The sequence below is a fragment of the Malus sylvestris genome, chromosome 16 (genome assembly GCF_916048215.2).
Source record: "Malus sylvestris chromosome 16, drMalSylv7.2, whole genome shotgun sequence".
Taxonomy (NCBI): Eukaryota; Viridiplantae; Streptophyta; class Magnoliopsida; order Rosales; family Rosaceae; genus Malus; species Malus sylvestris.
The window spans coordinates 26515850-26532264 of NC_062275.1; the positions used below are offsets into that span (position 1 = coordinate 26515850).

Sequence of the window (16415 nt, forward strand, 5' to 3'; positions counted from 1 at the left end):
ATCATTCATATTCCGATTCCAAATAATTTAGTAAATAGCTTTAATAGAAAAACAATTTTATTTCTTCTTTAATCAAATCCTCCTCAATACAATTCTTCTTCACTCCAATTTTATTTAATCTGATTATTAGTAAACGGGCAATAAATGTTTCATGACTTTTAAACTCTCTCAATGCTTCCGTGGGTTTGGGTCATTCATGTCATGGCAGCCCACTTAACGTTTTTTAAGCCCAAAAACTAAGTAGAAACTGAAACCCTACTTCTACGTTTCTACTATAAAAAGTACAAATCAAACACAAAAACTCTAGCTCATTTTGCAGCCCTAAAATCGAACATACCGTCTCCCCCACTCTCCATTTTCTCAGTCCCATTCCAAATGGCCGCCGCCGCTGTGCGTCCCTTGGTCACCGTCCAGTCTCTGGACGGTGACATGGCCACCGACCAGAGCCATATCGTCTGCTTGCCTGATGTCATGAAGGCCTCCATCCGGCCCGACATCGTCACCTTCGTCCACTCCAACATCTCCAAGAACAGCCGCCAGCCCTACGCCGTGTCCAGAAAAGCTGGCCACCAGACCTCCGCCGAGTCCTGGGGAACCGGGCGAGCCGTCTCCCGTATCCCACGTGTTCCCGGAGGTGGGACTCACCGCGCTGGCCAAGGAGCCTTCGGAAACATGTGCCGTGGTGGCCGCATGTTCGCTCCTACCAAGATCTGGCGCCGCTGGCACCGGAGAGTCAACGTCAACCAGAAGCGCTACGCGGTCGTTTCGGCCATTGCCGCTTCGGCAGTCCCGTCTCTGGTTATGGCTCGCGGGCATAAAATAGAGACTGTTCCAGAATTGCCCCTGGTCGTTAACGACTCCATTGAGGGGGTTGAGAAGACCTCGGCGGCTCTGAAGGTGTTGAAGGAGATCGGGGCTTACGCCGATGCCGAGAAGGCAAAGGACAGCCATTCGATTCGACCTGGAAAGGGGAAGATGAGGAATCGGAGGTACATCAACCGTAAGGGGCCGTTGATTGTGTACGGAACTGAGGGGGCGAAGCTTGTGAAGGCATTTAGGAACATTCCTGGTGTCGATATTATCAATGTGGAGAGGCTTAGTCTGCTGAAGCTTGCTCCCGGTGGGCATTTGGGTCGGTTTGTGGTCTGGACCAAGTCGGCTTTCGAAAAGCTGGATTCGATTTATGGATCCTTCGATAAGGTTTCTGAGAAGAAGAAGGGGTATGTGTTGCCGAGGTCGAAGATGGTGAATGCTGATCTGGGTAGGATTATTAACTCGGACGAGGTCCAGAGCGTTGTGAGGCCGATTAAGAAGGATGCGAAGAGGGCTCCAATGAAGAAGAACCCACTAAAGAATCTGAATACTTTGTTGAAGTTGAATCCATATGCGAAGACTGCTAGGAGAATGGCTCTGTTGGCTGAGGCTGAGAGGGTTAAGGCTAAGAAGGAGAAGCTCGACAAGAAGAGGAAGCCCATTACCAAGGTAATCAATTCTAACTTGTTATTTCTTTTGTTTTGCTTTGCTTTTTGTTTGATTGATTCTATAGATAAGTTTTATGATTGTTAAGATTATTTGGAAGCCCGTTTTTAATTCGTGTTTGATATATGTGAATCGAAACCTAGTTGTATCCTTAAGTCTTATATTTTATGGTTTCCATGATTCCACCCATTTTGTGAAAGTTGATGCGCATGTGTTCTGTGATTAATTGATAGGTCGTAGTAAGTTCAAGTTCACGAAATGCGTTCTTATGTTCAATTGATCTTGATTTCATGTCTGATGATCAGACCCGTAGTTTCTGACACGACACGATGACATGACACGAAAATAACGGATTTTGGGTCAACACGATAACTTTTCGGGTCATTATCAGGTGACCCATTAAGAATCCGTTAATATCGGGTTCTTAATGGGTATGCACGAGGGTAACACGTGAGTAACTCGTTTCAACCCATTAAGAAAAAAATTATTTTGATAATTTTAAAGTTTAATTACTAAAAGATTTATTATAAAATATAATAGTCATATTAATATATACAATATATTCTATATTAAATATATAGTTTTGTATTATTATTCTATATAAGTTTAAAAAAAAAGTTTTAGTCATTATTTATTTTTATTATGACTAGGATAAATCTTAACATGTTGTCCAAAATTAAAATAAACTAATATAGTATTTGTATAGGCAAGAACTAAGGAGACATACATACAAGTATGAAAAATGTGAAAGAATATATAAACACTCGTGATTCATCATTATTTCTCCACGAGTAGATAATGGTTACACTTACATTATCGTTTAGATTTTTAAAATCCTCCAAACCTTCATGAATAATGTTTTTTATTTGAGGGCAAAATTAATAAAATTAATAATAATTATTGTAGAAGTGTAAAAAATGTAAAAAAAATTTACAATCACTCATAGTGACAAACTTTACAACTTTTATGAAGGGGTCAGCTTCGAAATGGAACACTATAATTCATAAACCTTAAATTTATATTTAACCGTCGATTGTCATATACGCTTTATTTTTCTTACTGAATTTCATTTTTAAAATTTTCTTTTTTGAAAACATGATCATGTGACGGATGTAAGAAGATGAATGGTTCAGATCTTTGATATCATGTTTCGATATTTACGATTAACTGAATTATGAGTAGATGTCATATAGTTTGTAGAAACTTTATAAACATCAAGCAATATTTTCACTAACCGTAAAACTCTGAATATAATATCAACGATCCAAACTGTTCATCTTTCTGCATCCTCTAATAGATCAAGTTTTTTAAAAAAAAAAATCTGAAAAAAAACAACAATCAACGGTTAAATTTTGATCTATGATTTATATGATTATAGTGGCGAATTTTGAAGTTAAGCTCTTTATGAAAGTTGTAAAGCTTGTCATTACGAGCGTTTATATATATTTTTTATATTTTTTTTGCACTTCTACATTAATTAAAAAATCATTAAAGACTTTAGGTAAGTGAAAATATATTTAAAAGAAAAATATGTTTTTATGTTTTGAATGTGACAATATAGTATGTATATATTTATATAGTATTATGTTTTTTATTTGATTATTTATTGGTTTAAAATATATTTTCCTTAACGGGTAATAGGTCGGGTCATATTACCTGTTAATATTATTGGGGCGATTTCGGGTCGGGTCATTTTACCCCGTTTGTTTTAACGGGTGTTACACGACACGATCCGTTAAGATATCGAGTTTGACAATTGCTCTCTATCCGTTAAGATATTGGGCATCTTTTTGGGCTTCGGTTACTAAAGAGTTTAATAATTGCTCTCTATCTCAAATACTGTGGGATTTGTTAGCAGCAGTTAAGTGAGCTAAGTCTAGAATTGGCTACTGTAGCCAAATCCTATTGGGATTTTCCTTTCTAATTTGTTGGTGGACTTCTTATCCACTTCTATGTTTTTCACTATTCTTTAATAAAATTGTTTCTTCTAAAAAAAAAAGATATCGAGTTTGACACGAACACGGAAAACACAACACGAATGCCAGGTCTACTGATGATTGTGAGGATTGGTAGTTTGTTTTTTGGTACGAGGAAATAGGTTGGCCATATTTTATTGGTGTCTGCTTTCTTCGAAACTTGATTATGTTTGTTGTCAAATGCTTCTTGTTGCTGCATTGTTCTGTAAGATTTCCATATTCATTTGTCAATCCCACTTCGTTCTAGAAATAATGTCATTACTGTTTCATAATAGAATTGCTCCTTCATTTTTGGTTAAAGCTTTTTGATCAGTTACGCATACTACGATTGCCTTTTTCTTTCTTATTCTTGTGCGGTCTCTGAGATTTGAGAATATCCGAAAATTTCCTTATGTGTTTTTTTCTCTTTATACAGGAGGAAGCTACTGCCATTAAGGCCGCTGGTAAGGCATGGTACAAAACTATGATCTCAGACAGTGACTACACCGAGTTTGACAACTTTACAAAGTGGCTAGGGGTAGCCGAGTGATTTACCTCTGCGTTAAATTTACAAGGCTTGTTTGCGTAGACTGTTTTGGGTTAGTGTTTACGTTGTGTCTTTTGTTCTCTTGAGTAAAAGAATGAGACATGGGAGGAAAAGTGGTGTATTAACAGAGAAAATGCTCGCGTTTTTCCTCCCGGATTGTGCCAACCGTAACCAGATTTATATTAGTTTGTCAATTTTGTTCTATGACAATGTTAGTAATTTTGGTCCGAAATGTAGGCGTATTTATGTTTTAATCTCAGTTATGCATTTGAATCCAATGCGTTGATGGGTTGTATTTTAGTTTATATCGTTTGTCCATTTGGTTGGTTCTTCGATATGATTTGCATCTTTCTGTGGGGGGATCTTTTGATTACATCTGTAAGGAATGCCACCATTTTTAGCATTTCTTTGAGCTGCCAATGGATTTGTTTGAAAGTGTTTTTGTTGGAAGTGCTTATGATCATTAGCATGTTTAGTAGCAGGGCAATACTGTTTTTTGTAGATAATCAGTTCTTTAAATTCATACGTACTTTTAATTAATTACATTAACGTAAATTTTGCTACTTAATACTTTCAAATGTTTAATCTCACATTGAGTTTGAGCATATGAATTAACTAATACAAGTTTTATAATAATATCTAATACGGATTAACATTGGAATTTTTTAATGATGACATAAACACAACCATAGTGTATTAGTAACACCTTATGACAATGTAATCATTCTACAGTCGAATTGATCAATTTAATGCAACTGTTGGAAATATTGGCTATATTGATGTTATTAAGATAATGATTAGTAAATATTATTATACTTAAAAAATTTAAAATCGATAAAACTAATATAATAACAACAATTACTTATCCTTAATCTATTGATCTTCACCCATGCTTGACTAGAACGAGATTATAGGTTGAGACGTGTAAGTTCACTGTCCTTGAGAGTATATTTCGTCCCTTGAAGACAATATCTCGGTGTAGCAAGTTATGATACCCTACTCTTTAAGATACAACAACCTATAACCATTGTAGGCATACTCTTGCAATATTTGAATCGAGTGAACAACTTAATTCTTTCCTTTGACATAAAAGAGGTGAAAATCGAGTGAACAGCTCAATATCAAGATATCATAAAATATTGTTTTAACAATTTCATAATGACTGAATGTAAATGAGGAATGGTCATCGACGGCCCAATTTCAGAGTTTTCGTTACCAAAATAGATGAAGTAATCCCACACATAGCAAATTAATTTCTTTTTAAGTGGTGAAGATAATTTTCGTTACCAATTACCAAAAAATATACTGTTATACGGCCTTTGGGTTAAAGAAATGAAAAGAAAATAAAAAAACATAAATAAATAAAGGGTGCGCAGAAGAAGAAAAAACGTTTGTAAAAAAACATTCCCGTACTTTTCGGGTGTTGAGATTTAAACTTGCTGTTCATTCTCAACAAATTATCATAAAATCTCATAGATGACACAATAAATTAACCAAAAAACCTCTCAAATAAAGGTTTATTACCTATCTGCAATGGAAAAATAATATGTATTCATAGAAAAGAGAAAAACTATGTATTCCATAAACCTCATTTGCCGTAATGATTTCTAATGTAGCATATCTGATTCTAGTGATGAAAGACACCCGACTTCAACGAAACTTTGATTTTGAGATAAACGGGAAACTTTCTACCATCTGCAGTAAGTGAAAGCCACTGTAAGAATAGGTTATGATCAAGTACCTCAAAAGTAAAACTCAAGCATCAAACATGCAAAATGGTCACTACAATCACAAAATTTCACATGTAACAGCGATCGATGTATAAGCTACTAACAGAATCAGCATCCCTTTGGATCAAAATTTCCAACCATGCTGACCTATATTTTGTAATTCAAAGGCAAAAATCAAGTGAGGCTCCCTCAACAAGTAGATAAAAAGAAGGATACTGACGAAATCGCTACAAGCTTTGAATATATAATGAGGCAAACATGAGAAATGTTTACATCCGAAACAAAAAGCATCATGTTAATCTCCCAATCTTGCTGCATCGCAATTTTGAGTTAAAATTTACTGAATATGCACAAGAACTGCGCATACCTTAGTTATTACGCATATTTCGTCCATCTTTAGTGAAAGGTACTAAAACAATGCCTATGAGGAACAATAAGAAACCGAAGCTGTTACACAAGTGACAATTCTGACGAAACCTTTTGGAATTTTAGCAAGGGAAATGATTACTGTTATTTTAAAAGTATGTATTGCCAAGTGGAATCTTATCACAGCTAGGCCCCCTTAACTCAAATAACGATTTCACCCTAAAGTATCGAAGCTGCAAGTTTACATCCACATACTCACACACACTAGCTGATTATACTCAGGAATTTTATTTAGCCATAGACAAAAACTCATAAATTAGGAGTTAAAATGATATACATAGACACGGTTTTACCAGAAAACAAAAGAAATATTCTTTGATTGAATATCTTGGGTGATAAGGCCAACAATGATTTATGGCACAGAATGTCGAGTGGTCAACGATCAACACTTGCCAAAAATGAGTGTAGTGGAGATGAGAATGCTTCGTTGGATGTGTGGGCACACGAGAAATGACAGATTAAGAACATGGATATCCGAAGTAAAGTAGGAGCGGCCACAATTGTAAATAAGATGAGAGAAAATTGGTTAAGGTGGTTTGGACCTGTGAACATAAGACCTACAGATGCTCCGTTTAGAAAATGCAATTATGAGACAGCTCATGGCAAAATGGTAGAGGGAGACCTAGGAAGACTTGGAAAGAGACTTTAAGAAAAGACATGGAGTACTTGGAGCTTATGGAAGACAGCGCAAAACCAAGCGCAGTCGCATTCTAGGATTCATATAGCTGACTGAACTTAGTGGGATAAGGCTTTGTTGTTGAATATCTTGGGCAAATAAGCTTTAGACCATAAAACCATAGCTATGCGACAAAAAATGACATCAAACCATTCTCTAAAAGATTTCAGAATTACTCGTGGATAAGTATGCTCATCTATATTTTGCAATTCAAAACCAAAAATCAAGTATACTTACAAAATCACACCAAACTTGAATATATAATGACGCAAACATGAGAAATGTTAACATCCGAAAAAAAGCATCGTGTTAATCTCCCAATATTTGCTCCATCACAATTTTGAGTTAACATTTACTGAAGATGCACAAGAACTGCGCAGACCTTAGTTATTATGCATATTCCTTCTATCTATACTGGAAATGTAATAAAACAATGGCTATGAGGAACTATAAGAAACAGAATACAATTTCCCTTGAGCTGGTGTATCAGTGACAATTCCGACAAGACCTTTTGGAATTTTATCAAGGGAAATGATTATTGTTATTTTAAACATATGTATTGTCAACTGAAATCTTATCACAGCTAGATCCCCTGAACTCAAATATTGATTTCACCCCAAAGTACCAAGCTGCAAGTTTAGTAGACCCACGTGTGCATAAAAATTAGGCATTAAAATGATATACAAGGCTTTACCAGTAAACAAAAGAAATATTCTTTGATTGAATATTGTTGATGCACAAAACCGGAGGTCTTGGAACAACGTAAACCCGACCGTAAATCTGCAAGAAAGTAAATAACACAAGATGTATCATGGTTCACCCCAATGTTTGGGCTACGTCCACACTAATTATTGTATTTCTCTGAGAGGTGAGGGGAGTGAGGGAGAGAGCTTCTAAGGGTGAGAGAACTCTTCCCATGGCCTAAGAAAATGGCCTCCCCTAATTGTGAGGGTGAGGGTCCTTTTATAGAATAAGGGCTCCTCACTTATTACATATTTGCCCCTTCCTTTATTACATAATCACATTTAAGTCCTCCGAGTATTTATACGAGGTCTAAATACGGAGGCCCTAAGTATGGTATAAACAAATATCTTGCGCAAATAAGCTTTATACCATAAAACCATAGCTATGCGACCAAGTATGACATCAAACCATTCTCAAATATTTCAGAACTACTTGTGGATAAGTATTCCTAGAAAAATGAAGTATTTAAAAAGCATCCAATTACCTCATGTACTTGCACGATGGGCACGCTTCAGCCTACGCCGTGTGTGGTTCGCATAGGAACTATGACTACGCTTTTTTGTCTTTTTTCTGCATAATTGAAACCTGATATCATAGTTGAATTGGAAAGAAGAAACCATATATTTGGTATTATTAAAACAAGATGATCTCTGGATAAAACTAACCCTAAAGTAGCCGAATACAACTTAAACAGAAATACTGCAGGCAGGGCAAGTAATGCAGTAGCCTACATTGGGAACAAGAAGAAGAAAAACTGTTAGGACAGCTACATATTGAAATTTGATATATTTCAGATAGCCGAATACAACTTAAGCACATACCGCAAACCATGCCAGTTCCATACTTGCAACAGGTTGCGTCAACTCATTATTTTTTAGAATTTCTTTGACCTGTGCCAGATAAATGCAAAATCCAAGTTACTGACAAAAAAAAAAAAAAAAAAAAAAAAAAACGTTCAAGCTCATATGGGGTACTTGTAAGTACTGAGATTTCCACAACTCCTCGTGAATTTGGATTTCCTTTCCTATACAAATTTATGATTGCCCTTTCATTTTTTGCGGTTTTGCCCATAACAGAAAATTAGCAATTCTGATGTACCCTGCTTTCAAACAAATGAAAAGCCCATGAAATTTGGCCATCAACAAACAGTGTGTTTTAGCACGCAACAATGTGGAAGAAACCAAACAAACAAAGAAGTGCTGAGACTAACATTTGCCTGCTCATTTCCGCAGGTCACCGGAATTACTATTATTTAAACCAGATCAATAAGTTTAAATTAAAAACACGCAATTACTAAAAGAAATAATATTGTATATCACGCAAGCATTCACTCCCTTTGATTTTTATGTTTGCTTATCTGTGCACTGTTCCACTCTGTTTTCTCTGTAATGAACAACAACAATAACAAAGCCTTTTCCCACTAAGTGGGGTCGGCTATATGAATCCTAGAACGCCATTGCGCTCGGTTCTGTGTCACGTCTTCCGTTAATCTAAGTCTTTTCTTAGAATCTCTTCCAAAGTCCTTCTAGGTTTTCCTCTACCCCTTCGACCATGAACCTCTGTCCCGTAATCGCATCTTCTAATCGGAGCGTCAGTAGGCCTTCGTTTCACATGTTCAAACCACCATAACCGATTTTCTCTCTTCTTTCCTTCAATTTCGGCTACTCCTACTTTACCTCGGATATTCTCATTCCTAATCTTATTCTTTCTCGTGTGCCAACACATCCAACGAAGCATTCTCTTATCCACTACACCCATTTTATGTACATGTTGATGCTTCACCGCCCAACATTCCGTGCCATAAAGCATTGCCAGCTTTATTGCCGTCCTATAAAATTTTCCCTGGAGCTTCATTGGCATACGATGGTCACACAACACATCGGATGCACTCTTCCACTTCATCCATCCAGCTTGTATTCTATGGTTGAGGTCTCCATCCAACTCTCCGTTCTTTTCCAAGATAGATCCTAGGTAGTGAAAGCGGTCGCTCTTTGGTACTTCCTGATCTCCAATCCTCACCCCTAACTCATTTGAGCCCCCATTTGCATTGAACTTGCACTCCATATACTTTGTCTTTGACCAACTTAGGTGAAGACCTTTAGATTCCAACACTTTCTCTGTAATGAACAGATAGACAAAAATTGGGATCCAAATAAGCCAAATCAGCTCCTTCTTCATCGTTTGACTCCTTTCAAAAAAATGTGTTCACCAAAGTTCTCACCTCCCAAGAATATATATTTTTTCCCTTAAGTTCTATGAGCAGAGTCAAATAATGTCCAAATGCAACATTTTTCAAAAGTCCAAGAGGCATAGCATGTTCCACTCGTGCTTCGAAATTAATTGATTGAATTCGTCGGTACTAATGTTTTACATAAATATAAAGTATGAAATTCATACCTCATGATGCAAAAATGTTGTAGTGGTGATGACTTTTCTATATGCATTTAGTACCTTTTTGGTATACGGCTTCAAGGCAATATGTAATTTATCTAAATGTGGTTTAGTCACCATAGCAACCCGATCAATGTACGGCTCGGTATATTTCTTAGCTTCCTGCCACAACACAGAAATGCCATAAGAAAGAATTCCATCCACCAAATCCATATATTTAAAAAGTTCTCATGAGGGGCTTACCTGAATGTAAGGATCTGCCATATTTTGTGCCTTGAAAACAAGGGTTCCTATAGAACTCTTTGATGACCGATATACATCAACAGTTTTTGCAGTGACTAATCGAATGTTTGGTTCAAGATAGGCTTTAAATTCCAGAGACTGTTTCTTCAACCTTGGGATCCAGTTCTTCAAATTAAAAGAGGAAGAATTAGAAAGGTTGCCAACTTGGTTCAATATCTCAAATAGAAAAGTTGACTGTACACTAATTGTTCAGAAAAGAGGAAGATGTCAAACACCAAAGCTGAGTCTAATAACTTCAAAATTTTAATTATTAGTAAGATACACTCTTGCTGCTTTATGCTCCTCTTCAGAACTCGAGTTTTGAAACTCAAAATTTGCCACTTAATCCCATAAAACGCAACTCGTGTCCCACTTTGTATTTTGTATTATATGAAGAAGAGCTGAGGATAACGTACTGTTCTGATTCTTTCGACGATGATCTCAGTCCAACCCTCACCACGAGCTTTCATTTTTAAGGCCTGAGGACAAACAAATAAATGAATACTTGGCTATTCCAGTTTATTCACCTGGCAAGTGAACATCTTTATTGGAGAAGTGTAACAAATAAAGTTTGGAATATCACAGACACACCTTTTCAATTCCCAGATTGAAGGCTGGTCTTCCAAGCTTGTTCCAGTAAGTCACAATGTATGTCTGCACATAAATACTTTGTCATGAAATTAGACTAACATTGTTATCCAACTAATCTGCATGGCTTTACCTGAAAATAGTCTACATGAACTCCAAATGTATGTGGAAGCCATCCTCCATGGACCTGATCATGGGTCACAGCAGGATTTTACTATTGGCAGTATGGTGAACTTAATTTTAATGTACTTGTAAATGGTAACAAGAACATGATACGCTTCACTGTTATTCAAGCTTAAAAGTTTGCATATGATTAATTATTAATAAGAGACGGGGCCATAACAGAATCCACCTTTAGGCAATTGATAAATTTACTAATTGACTGGTCCCACTAAAAGAGGTAAAGCCACAAGAATTAAACCTAAAGTGATAACAACAACGTTGCCAACAACAGCAGGCATTAGAAAATTATAGCATTACCATTTCCTTACCTCAGTCAAATCTTCAGATATTGAAGAAATCCCAAACTTCTCCTTCACTATTTCTTCCTAAGATATCAAAAAAATTAATACCATGTAGCAATTGATAGTTTCAGGTAGCAAATAGACGGACAACAAACCTCTGCAACTTGAAGATCATGTTCAGTTTTCTGAATTCCAGTCTTCTGTTCATCATTTACCTTTTGAAGCTGAAAAAGAATAGAAAGAGAGATTAAATTGGCAATTAAATTACACTTAAGTCCGCTTTCACAAAGAAATTTTGCACCCACGGAAAATTAAACTTGATTATAGATTGTCTACTTGTATGCACCATGTAGGACTTTGATCGCAGAACTCCACAAATGAAGGGATATCTGATCTACAACTCCACATATATTTAAAAGCTTTCAGAACTAATCAAAACAATTCAAAATAACACCAAATCCTAAGAGAAAACAACTTCTACATTTGATGTGTCAATAGCTGTTTATCAGTATACACTATGCCATATAGGACCTTGATCGCAGACTAGCATCACTTCAAATAAGATAGCTCTGAATGTTGGCTTAATTTATAAGACTATGGAGATGATATTGACTACTGGCTACTCATTAGTTTCCTTTGATTTGTATCAAAGGTTGGCTGTTAAGATTATCTGTTTGGCGCAATACAAACCTTTTTTTGAGCTATAACTAAAAACTGTAATATGGGCCAATAATTTCACCATATATGGACAAGCTAAATTAGATGTGATAATTGCACGAATAGTCCAATACTATCAGTAAATCTGATTCCATCAGAAGGGTGAATTTATAAGCACCAAACCATCTGTTTTCTAGAAAAGGAAAACAACAGTTACAGAATAAAAACAATATAACTACTCAATCAGAAACAGTAATATAGGCCTTCCAAGAAACAAGAAATAAGCACGGTTAGTTTACATTTTCTAATTTTATACTCAGTTCCTGAATTTTCTGCTCAGCTACACTTGCTTGGGCTTCCAGTTCATCTCTTTTCTTATTTTGCACAGCAATGTCCTCTCTAAGTCTTTTAACCTTTCATGAAGACTAAGCCATGTAAGACAGCATGAAACTCATGTTAGGTATAGGTTTTGGAAAAATAACCTGCTTCTCAAGCCCACCAGCCTGCACATGTGGTTTATCTCCAAGCTCAACAACATCTAAAGGTTCACTTCCCTACCCAAAAGAAAAAGGAACAGATCAACCCTTATCTTTTCAAATGGGGTTGAGGCAGATTGTTTACATAGAGACATAATGGAGCTTCACAAAGTCTAATACATTTATACACTCCAGTTGTTGACTAAAAAGGATGAGTAAAACAGAAATGGACCCTCCAGTCAAGGCTGAATATTGTTAACAACGAAATACTTCTCAAAAACATATATTTCCACTAAGAAAAAAAATGTCTCAATCACTTTCCATACCATGGGAACCAAACCGTGGCTTCATGATTTAACACCTCAATGAACTGAACTATACGGTATCAGAGAAATATTTTGCATTGAACTGAAAAACATTTTAAAAATAAAACCCTTACCTGGACAGACTCTATAGCACTTTGTAACAAAGCAATGCTATTTGATTTCTCTTGAATAACCTTCTCCATCAGTTTAATACTTTCATCCTTTTTTCTCAGCTCACAGTTTTTGTCATCAATGCTTGATTCTTCAACAACATGAGAATACCAACGTCACTAAAACAGACAAAATAGTGATGTAAAACATCAGCCAATCATGTATAATAACAAGGGGTCAAGTTACTGCACTTACTACATTATCAATCAATCGGGTTCTGTAGTCAGTCTTATTTTTTGTAAGAGACACTATCTCAGTCCAAAAGGGAAGGGAGTCTAAGACATACTATCCAGTGACACTAGAAATATAACGGAATGTATGCAGATGAGGCAATGTAGAACTCACTCGTACTAAAAACAATTTCTTCACCTCTTTCGGGCTCTGAAAAACCGAATGAAACTAACTGATCAATCTGCATTTTCGAATTGGTTTCCAGAAAACGAAAAACTGTACCTCTACCCATATGCTCAACAAATCGATTCACATTTTCAAATCCCAATTAGTCAAATAAAGTTTATTTTCCTACAATCCAAGTACAAATAAACAGAACATATGATCATTAATTACAAAAATAAAGGGAATTAAAACCATATTACAAACCCAATGCCATTTAAAATTCTAATGTATGGAATTGCAAATTTACTATACACTCAATGCCCATTCAATATTCATAATATATATATATATATATATATATATATATATATATATGATGATTGCAATGACAAAGCCTAAAACTTTGAAAATGGTCACCTAGAAGTGAAACTCTGGACTTGAGTTGCTGAAGTTGGAGTGCCAGAGACGAATCTGCAACCTCCTGAGCAGAATCAGAAGCGCCGTCGTCTGGAGGGGGTGGGTATGCCGTAATTCCGGTGAACGATAGGGCTAAGAATACGGAGAAGAGTAAAAGCTTAGAGGGTGCCATCCAAAAGTGCAGTGATCGCTGATGAAAGCGAAGGAAGAAAGAGACACTTTTCGAAGTGACCCTCACAGTCGGAGTCAGAGGCGCTGAATAATTGAAAATTGTATACCAAGCACGTAGGCTAGTGTTCAATAGGTACAAAAGAGAGATTTGGATTGGAATATGTGATAGTAGATCACGCCATATATAAATGGTGACTTACTTGTCTTAAAAAATTAACAATTTAAAATATAGAATATCCCACCACTTATATATAATGATACATAGTGCACTACTCATATCTTGGGCATAATTAAAAATTTCTCAAACACAAGAGTGCTAAACTATATACTACATGCGGCTTCTTGAAAGAGATGATGGAAGCATAATAAAGTGATAGGCGGAGTCAGATATTCGACCAGAAGCAATATAGTAGAAAAATAATATTTTTTTTTTAACAAACGATATTATTTATACTAAGAGGAGGAGGTGGGCTTAATCTGCTAACAATAATGTGGTTCAAATTCGTCTTTGACGAGAATCGAACATAAGACTTCTTACTTATAAGTGAAGAGGAATACCACTATACTTGATGTTGGTGATTTTGGGAAAAATTATATCGGAAACAAGATATCAATATGTTCTTTTAGGATCGGACCAGAATTTCTAAAGAGGAGTTATATACTATAGGGTAAATTGCCAAAATGGTCCCTAAGATTTGCATAACTCATCACTTTGGTCCCTAAGATTCCAAATCGATAAAAGTGGTCCCTGAGATTGTCCACCATCCATCATTTTGGTCCTTCCGTTAAAAACTCCGTTAAGTGTCCCGGAGCTCTTGGCCGGAAGTTTGGGCAATTTTCAAAGCTTTGTAACTCAATCGTTTCTTAACCAAATTCAACTCATAATATATCAAAATGAAGATAGAAAAGTGTAGAATAAGATTATACCTATTTCAAAGCCCAATGGTTGCCGGAGATTACCGGAAAATAGCCTCAAAGTTGACTGGTCCGAATGAAAACTTGAAAACTCGCCGGAAACTGGGTAAACTTTAAACATTCATAACTTCTTCAATACGCAACGAAATCAAGTGATTCAAAAACGAAAATTATACTTCTCGACTAGATGAAGAGAATGGTATCTTTTTATACGGCTAAGTCGTCGTGTTTTGGTCGGAAAAAGGCTCGAAAGTGGCTGTCATGGTCTCGAGTTAGTCACTTTCGAGCCATTTTCCGGCAAAACCACGACGAGTTAGCCTAAAAAAAGGTACCATTCTCTTCGTCTCATCGAGAAGTATGATTTTTATTTTTGAATCACTTGATTTTGTTGAGTATTGAAGAAGTTATGAACGTTTAAAGTTTACCCAGTTTCCGGCGAGTTTTCAAGTTTTCACTCGGACCAGTCAACTTTGAGGCTATTTTCCCGCAATCTTCGGCAACCATTGGGCTTCAAAATAGATATAATCTTATTCTACACTTTCCTATCTTCATTTTGATATATTATGGGTTGAATTTGGTTAAGAAACGATTGAGTTACGAAGCTTTGAAAATTGCCCAAACTTCCGGCCAAAAGCTTCAGGACACTTAACGGAGTTTTAATTGAAAGACCAAAATGATGGATGGTGAACAATCTCAAGGACCACTTTTATTGATTTGGAATCTTAGAGACCAAATTTATGAGTTATGCAAATCTCAAGGATCATTTTGGTGATTTACCCTATAGTATATGTTGATGCACAAAATCAGTGGGGACTTTGGTACAACAGAAAATGTTAAGTTTGTGACCTTCGCTAGATTGCTCCGGTCACTAGTGTGGATAAGTATGTAAATGGATAGAGACAGGGAAGCAAACACAAGATGTACGTGGTTCACCCCGATTGGCTATGTCCACGGAGTAGAGGAGTTCTTATTAATTGTGAAGGGTTTACACAAGTACATAGGTTCAAACTCTCTTTTAGTGAGTACTAGTGAATGATTTAGTACAAATGACATTAGGAAATATTATGAGAGAATGATCTCTATTATAGAAGAGAGTTTCTAGTTTCATTCTGATATTGACACGTGTCGTGCTGTGATTGACCTCTGATGTCGGCACGTGTCGCGTTATGATTGGCCTCTGATGTTGACATGTGTCGCGTTGTGATTGGCCTCCTGGTTGAAGGGAGACTCTTATGGGTCCTTGGCGGTATAATGTTGACCGATGCTTAGTAGTTTTGGGGTTGGTCAAGTATGGTACAAACAGTGCTCCCCTAAGTTCCCGAGTAAGGGAAGCTCCTCGGTTAGGGACTTGCAAGATCCAAGCCATTGAGTAATCACGAAACTTCTATCATTTTCACTTGTCTTATCTGTCTCATATGTAGATGTGGCATCTTCTCTGGAAGTACTTTTCCTCCATCCAGGGGTGGTATCTTTAACCAATGAAGATGCACAAGGTAATGTATCAATTTCACTTGAAACTTACTTGTAGTTTCGGGCTTGGTCAAGTGCAATATAAACCCTATAGTAGGAGTCCCCCAAGTCGCCGAGCTAGGAGATTTGCTGAATAAGGTGACATACAAGATAAGCAATTAGACTTCAAAGCAAGCAACCTGGATCGGAGGTTCGACTTCGGCTTCCGGTTGATT

General features: G+C 36.4%; 2 protein-coding genes across 15 annotated transcripts; one reads left to right on the forward strand and one right to left on the reverse strand.

The window, feature by feature from the left end:
* Positions 1-289: 289 nt before the first annotated feature.
* Positions 290-4259, forward strand: LOC126608177 (60S ribosomal protein L4). Its single transcript, XM_050276004.1, has 2 exons — positions 290-1482; positions 3871-4259. Exons 1-2 carry the CDS (start codon positions 376-378, stop codon positions 3982-3984), a joined length of 1221 nt encoding a protein of 406 aa, XP_050131961.1. The 5' UTR covers positions 290-375; the 3' UTR covers positions 3985-4259.
* Positions 4260-5371: 1112 nt separating this feature from the next.
* On the reverse strand, positions 5372-13953 carry LOC126608175 (uncharacterized). 14 transcript variants are annotated; one of them, XR_007617760.1, is made up of 16 exons: positions 13645-13953; positions 12855-12982; positions 12422-12493; positions 12239-12352; positions 11438-11506; positions 11310-11366; positions 10952-11005; positions 10822-10884; positions 10647-10709; positions 10192-10356; positions 9955-10110; positions 8379-8447; positions 8223-8284; positions 8042-8127; positions 7508-7593; positions 5372-5676 (listed from the first exon to the last, which is right to left on the reverse strand). XR_007617760.1 is itself a non-coding variant. In XM_050275996.1 (15 exons), the coding sequence occupies exons 1-14, from the start codon at positions 13814-13816 to the stop codon at positions 8043-8045; spliced, it is 1290 nt and encodes a 429-aa protein (XP_050131953.1). In that variant the 5' UTR covers positions 13817-13953; the 3' UTR covers positions 5372-5676; position 8042. The 14 variants fall into 14 exon arrangements, 10 of the variants coding, with proteins under 10 accessions (XP_050131953.1, XP_050131951.1, XP_050131950.1 ...); XR_007617759.1 differs by having other exon boundaries at positions 8042-8142; XM_050275996.1 differs by lacking the exon at positions 7508-7593 and having other exon boundaries at positions 8042-8142; positions 10009-10110.
* Between the last annotated feature and the right edge of the window lie 2462 nt (positions 13954-16415).

Excerpts from the sequence above, each read along its gene's own strand:
- LOC126608177 (XM_050276004.1), top strand. The coding sequence starts at position 376 with ATGGCCGCCGCCGCTGTGCGTCCCTTGGTCACCGTCCAGTCTCTGGAC. Across the intron at positions 1,483-3,870 it reads AGAGGAAGCCCATTACCAAG|GAGGAAGCTACTGCCATTAA; the intron begins GTAATCAATTCT and ends CTCTTTATACAG.
- LOC126608175 (XM_050275993.1), bottom strand. The coding sequence starts at position 13,816 with ATGGCACCCTCTAAGCTTTTACTCTTCTCCGTATTCTTAGCCCTATCG. Across the intron at positions 12,353-12,421 it reads CTGGTGGGCTTGAGAAGCAG|GTTAAAAGACTTAGAGAGGA; the intron begins GTTATTTTTCCA and ends TCTTCATGAAAG. Across the intron at positions 11,507-12,238 it reads TGAGTATAAAATTAGAAAAT|CTTCAAAAGGTAAATGATGA; the intron begins GTAAACTAACCG and ends ATTCTTTTTCAG.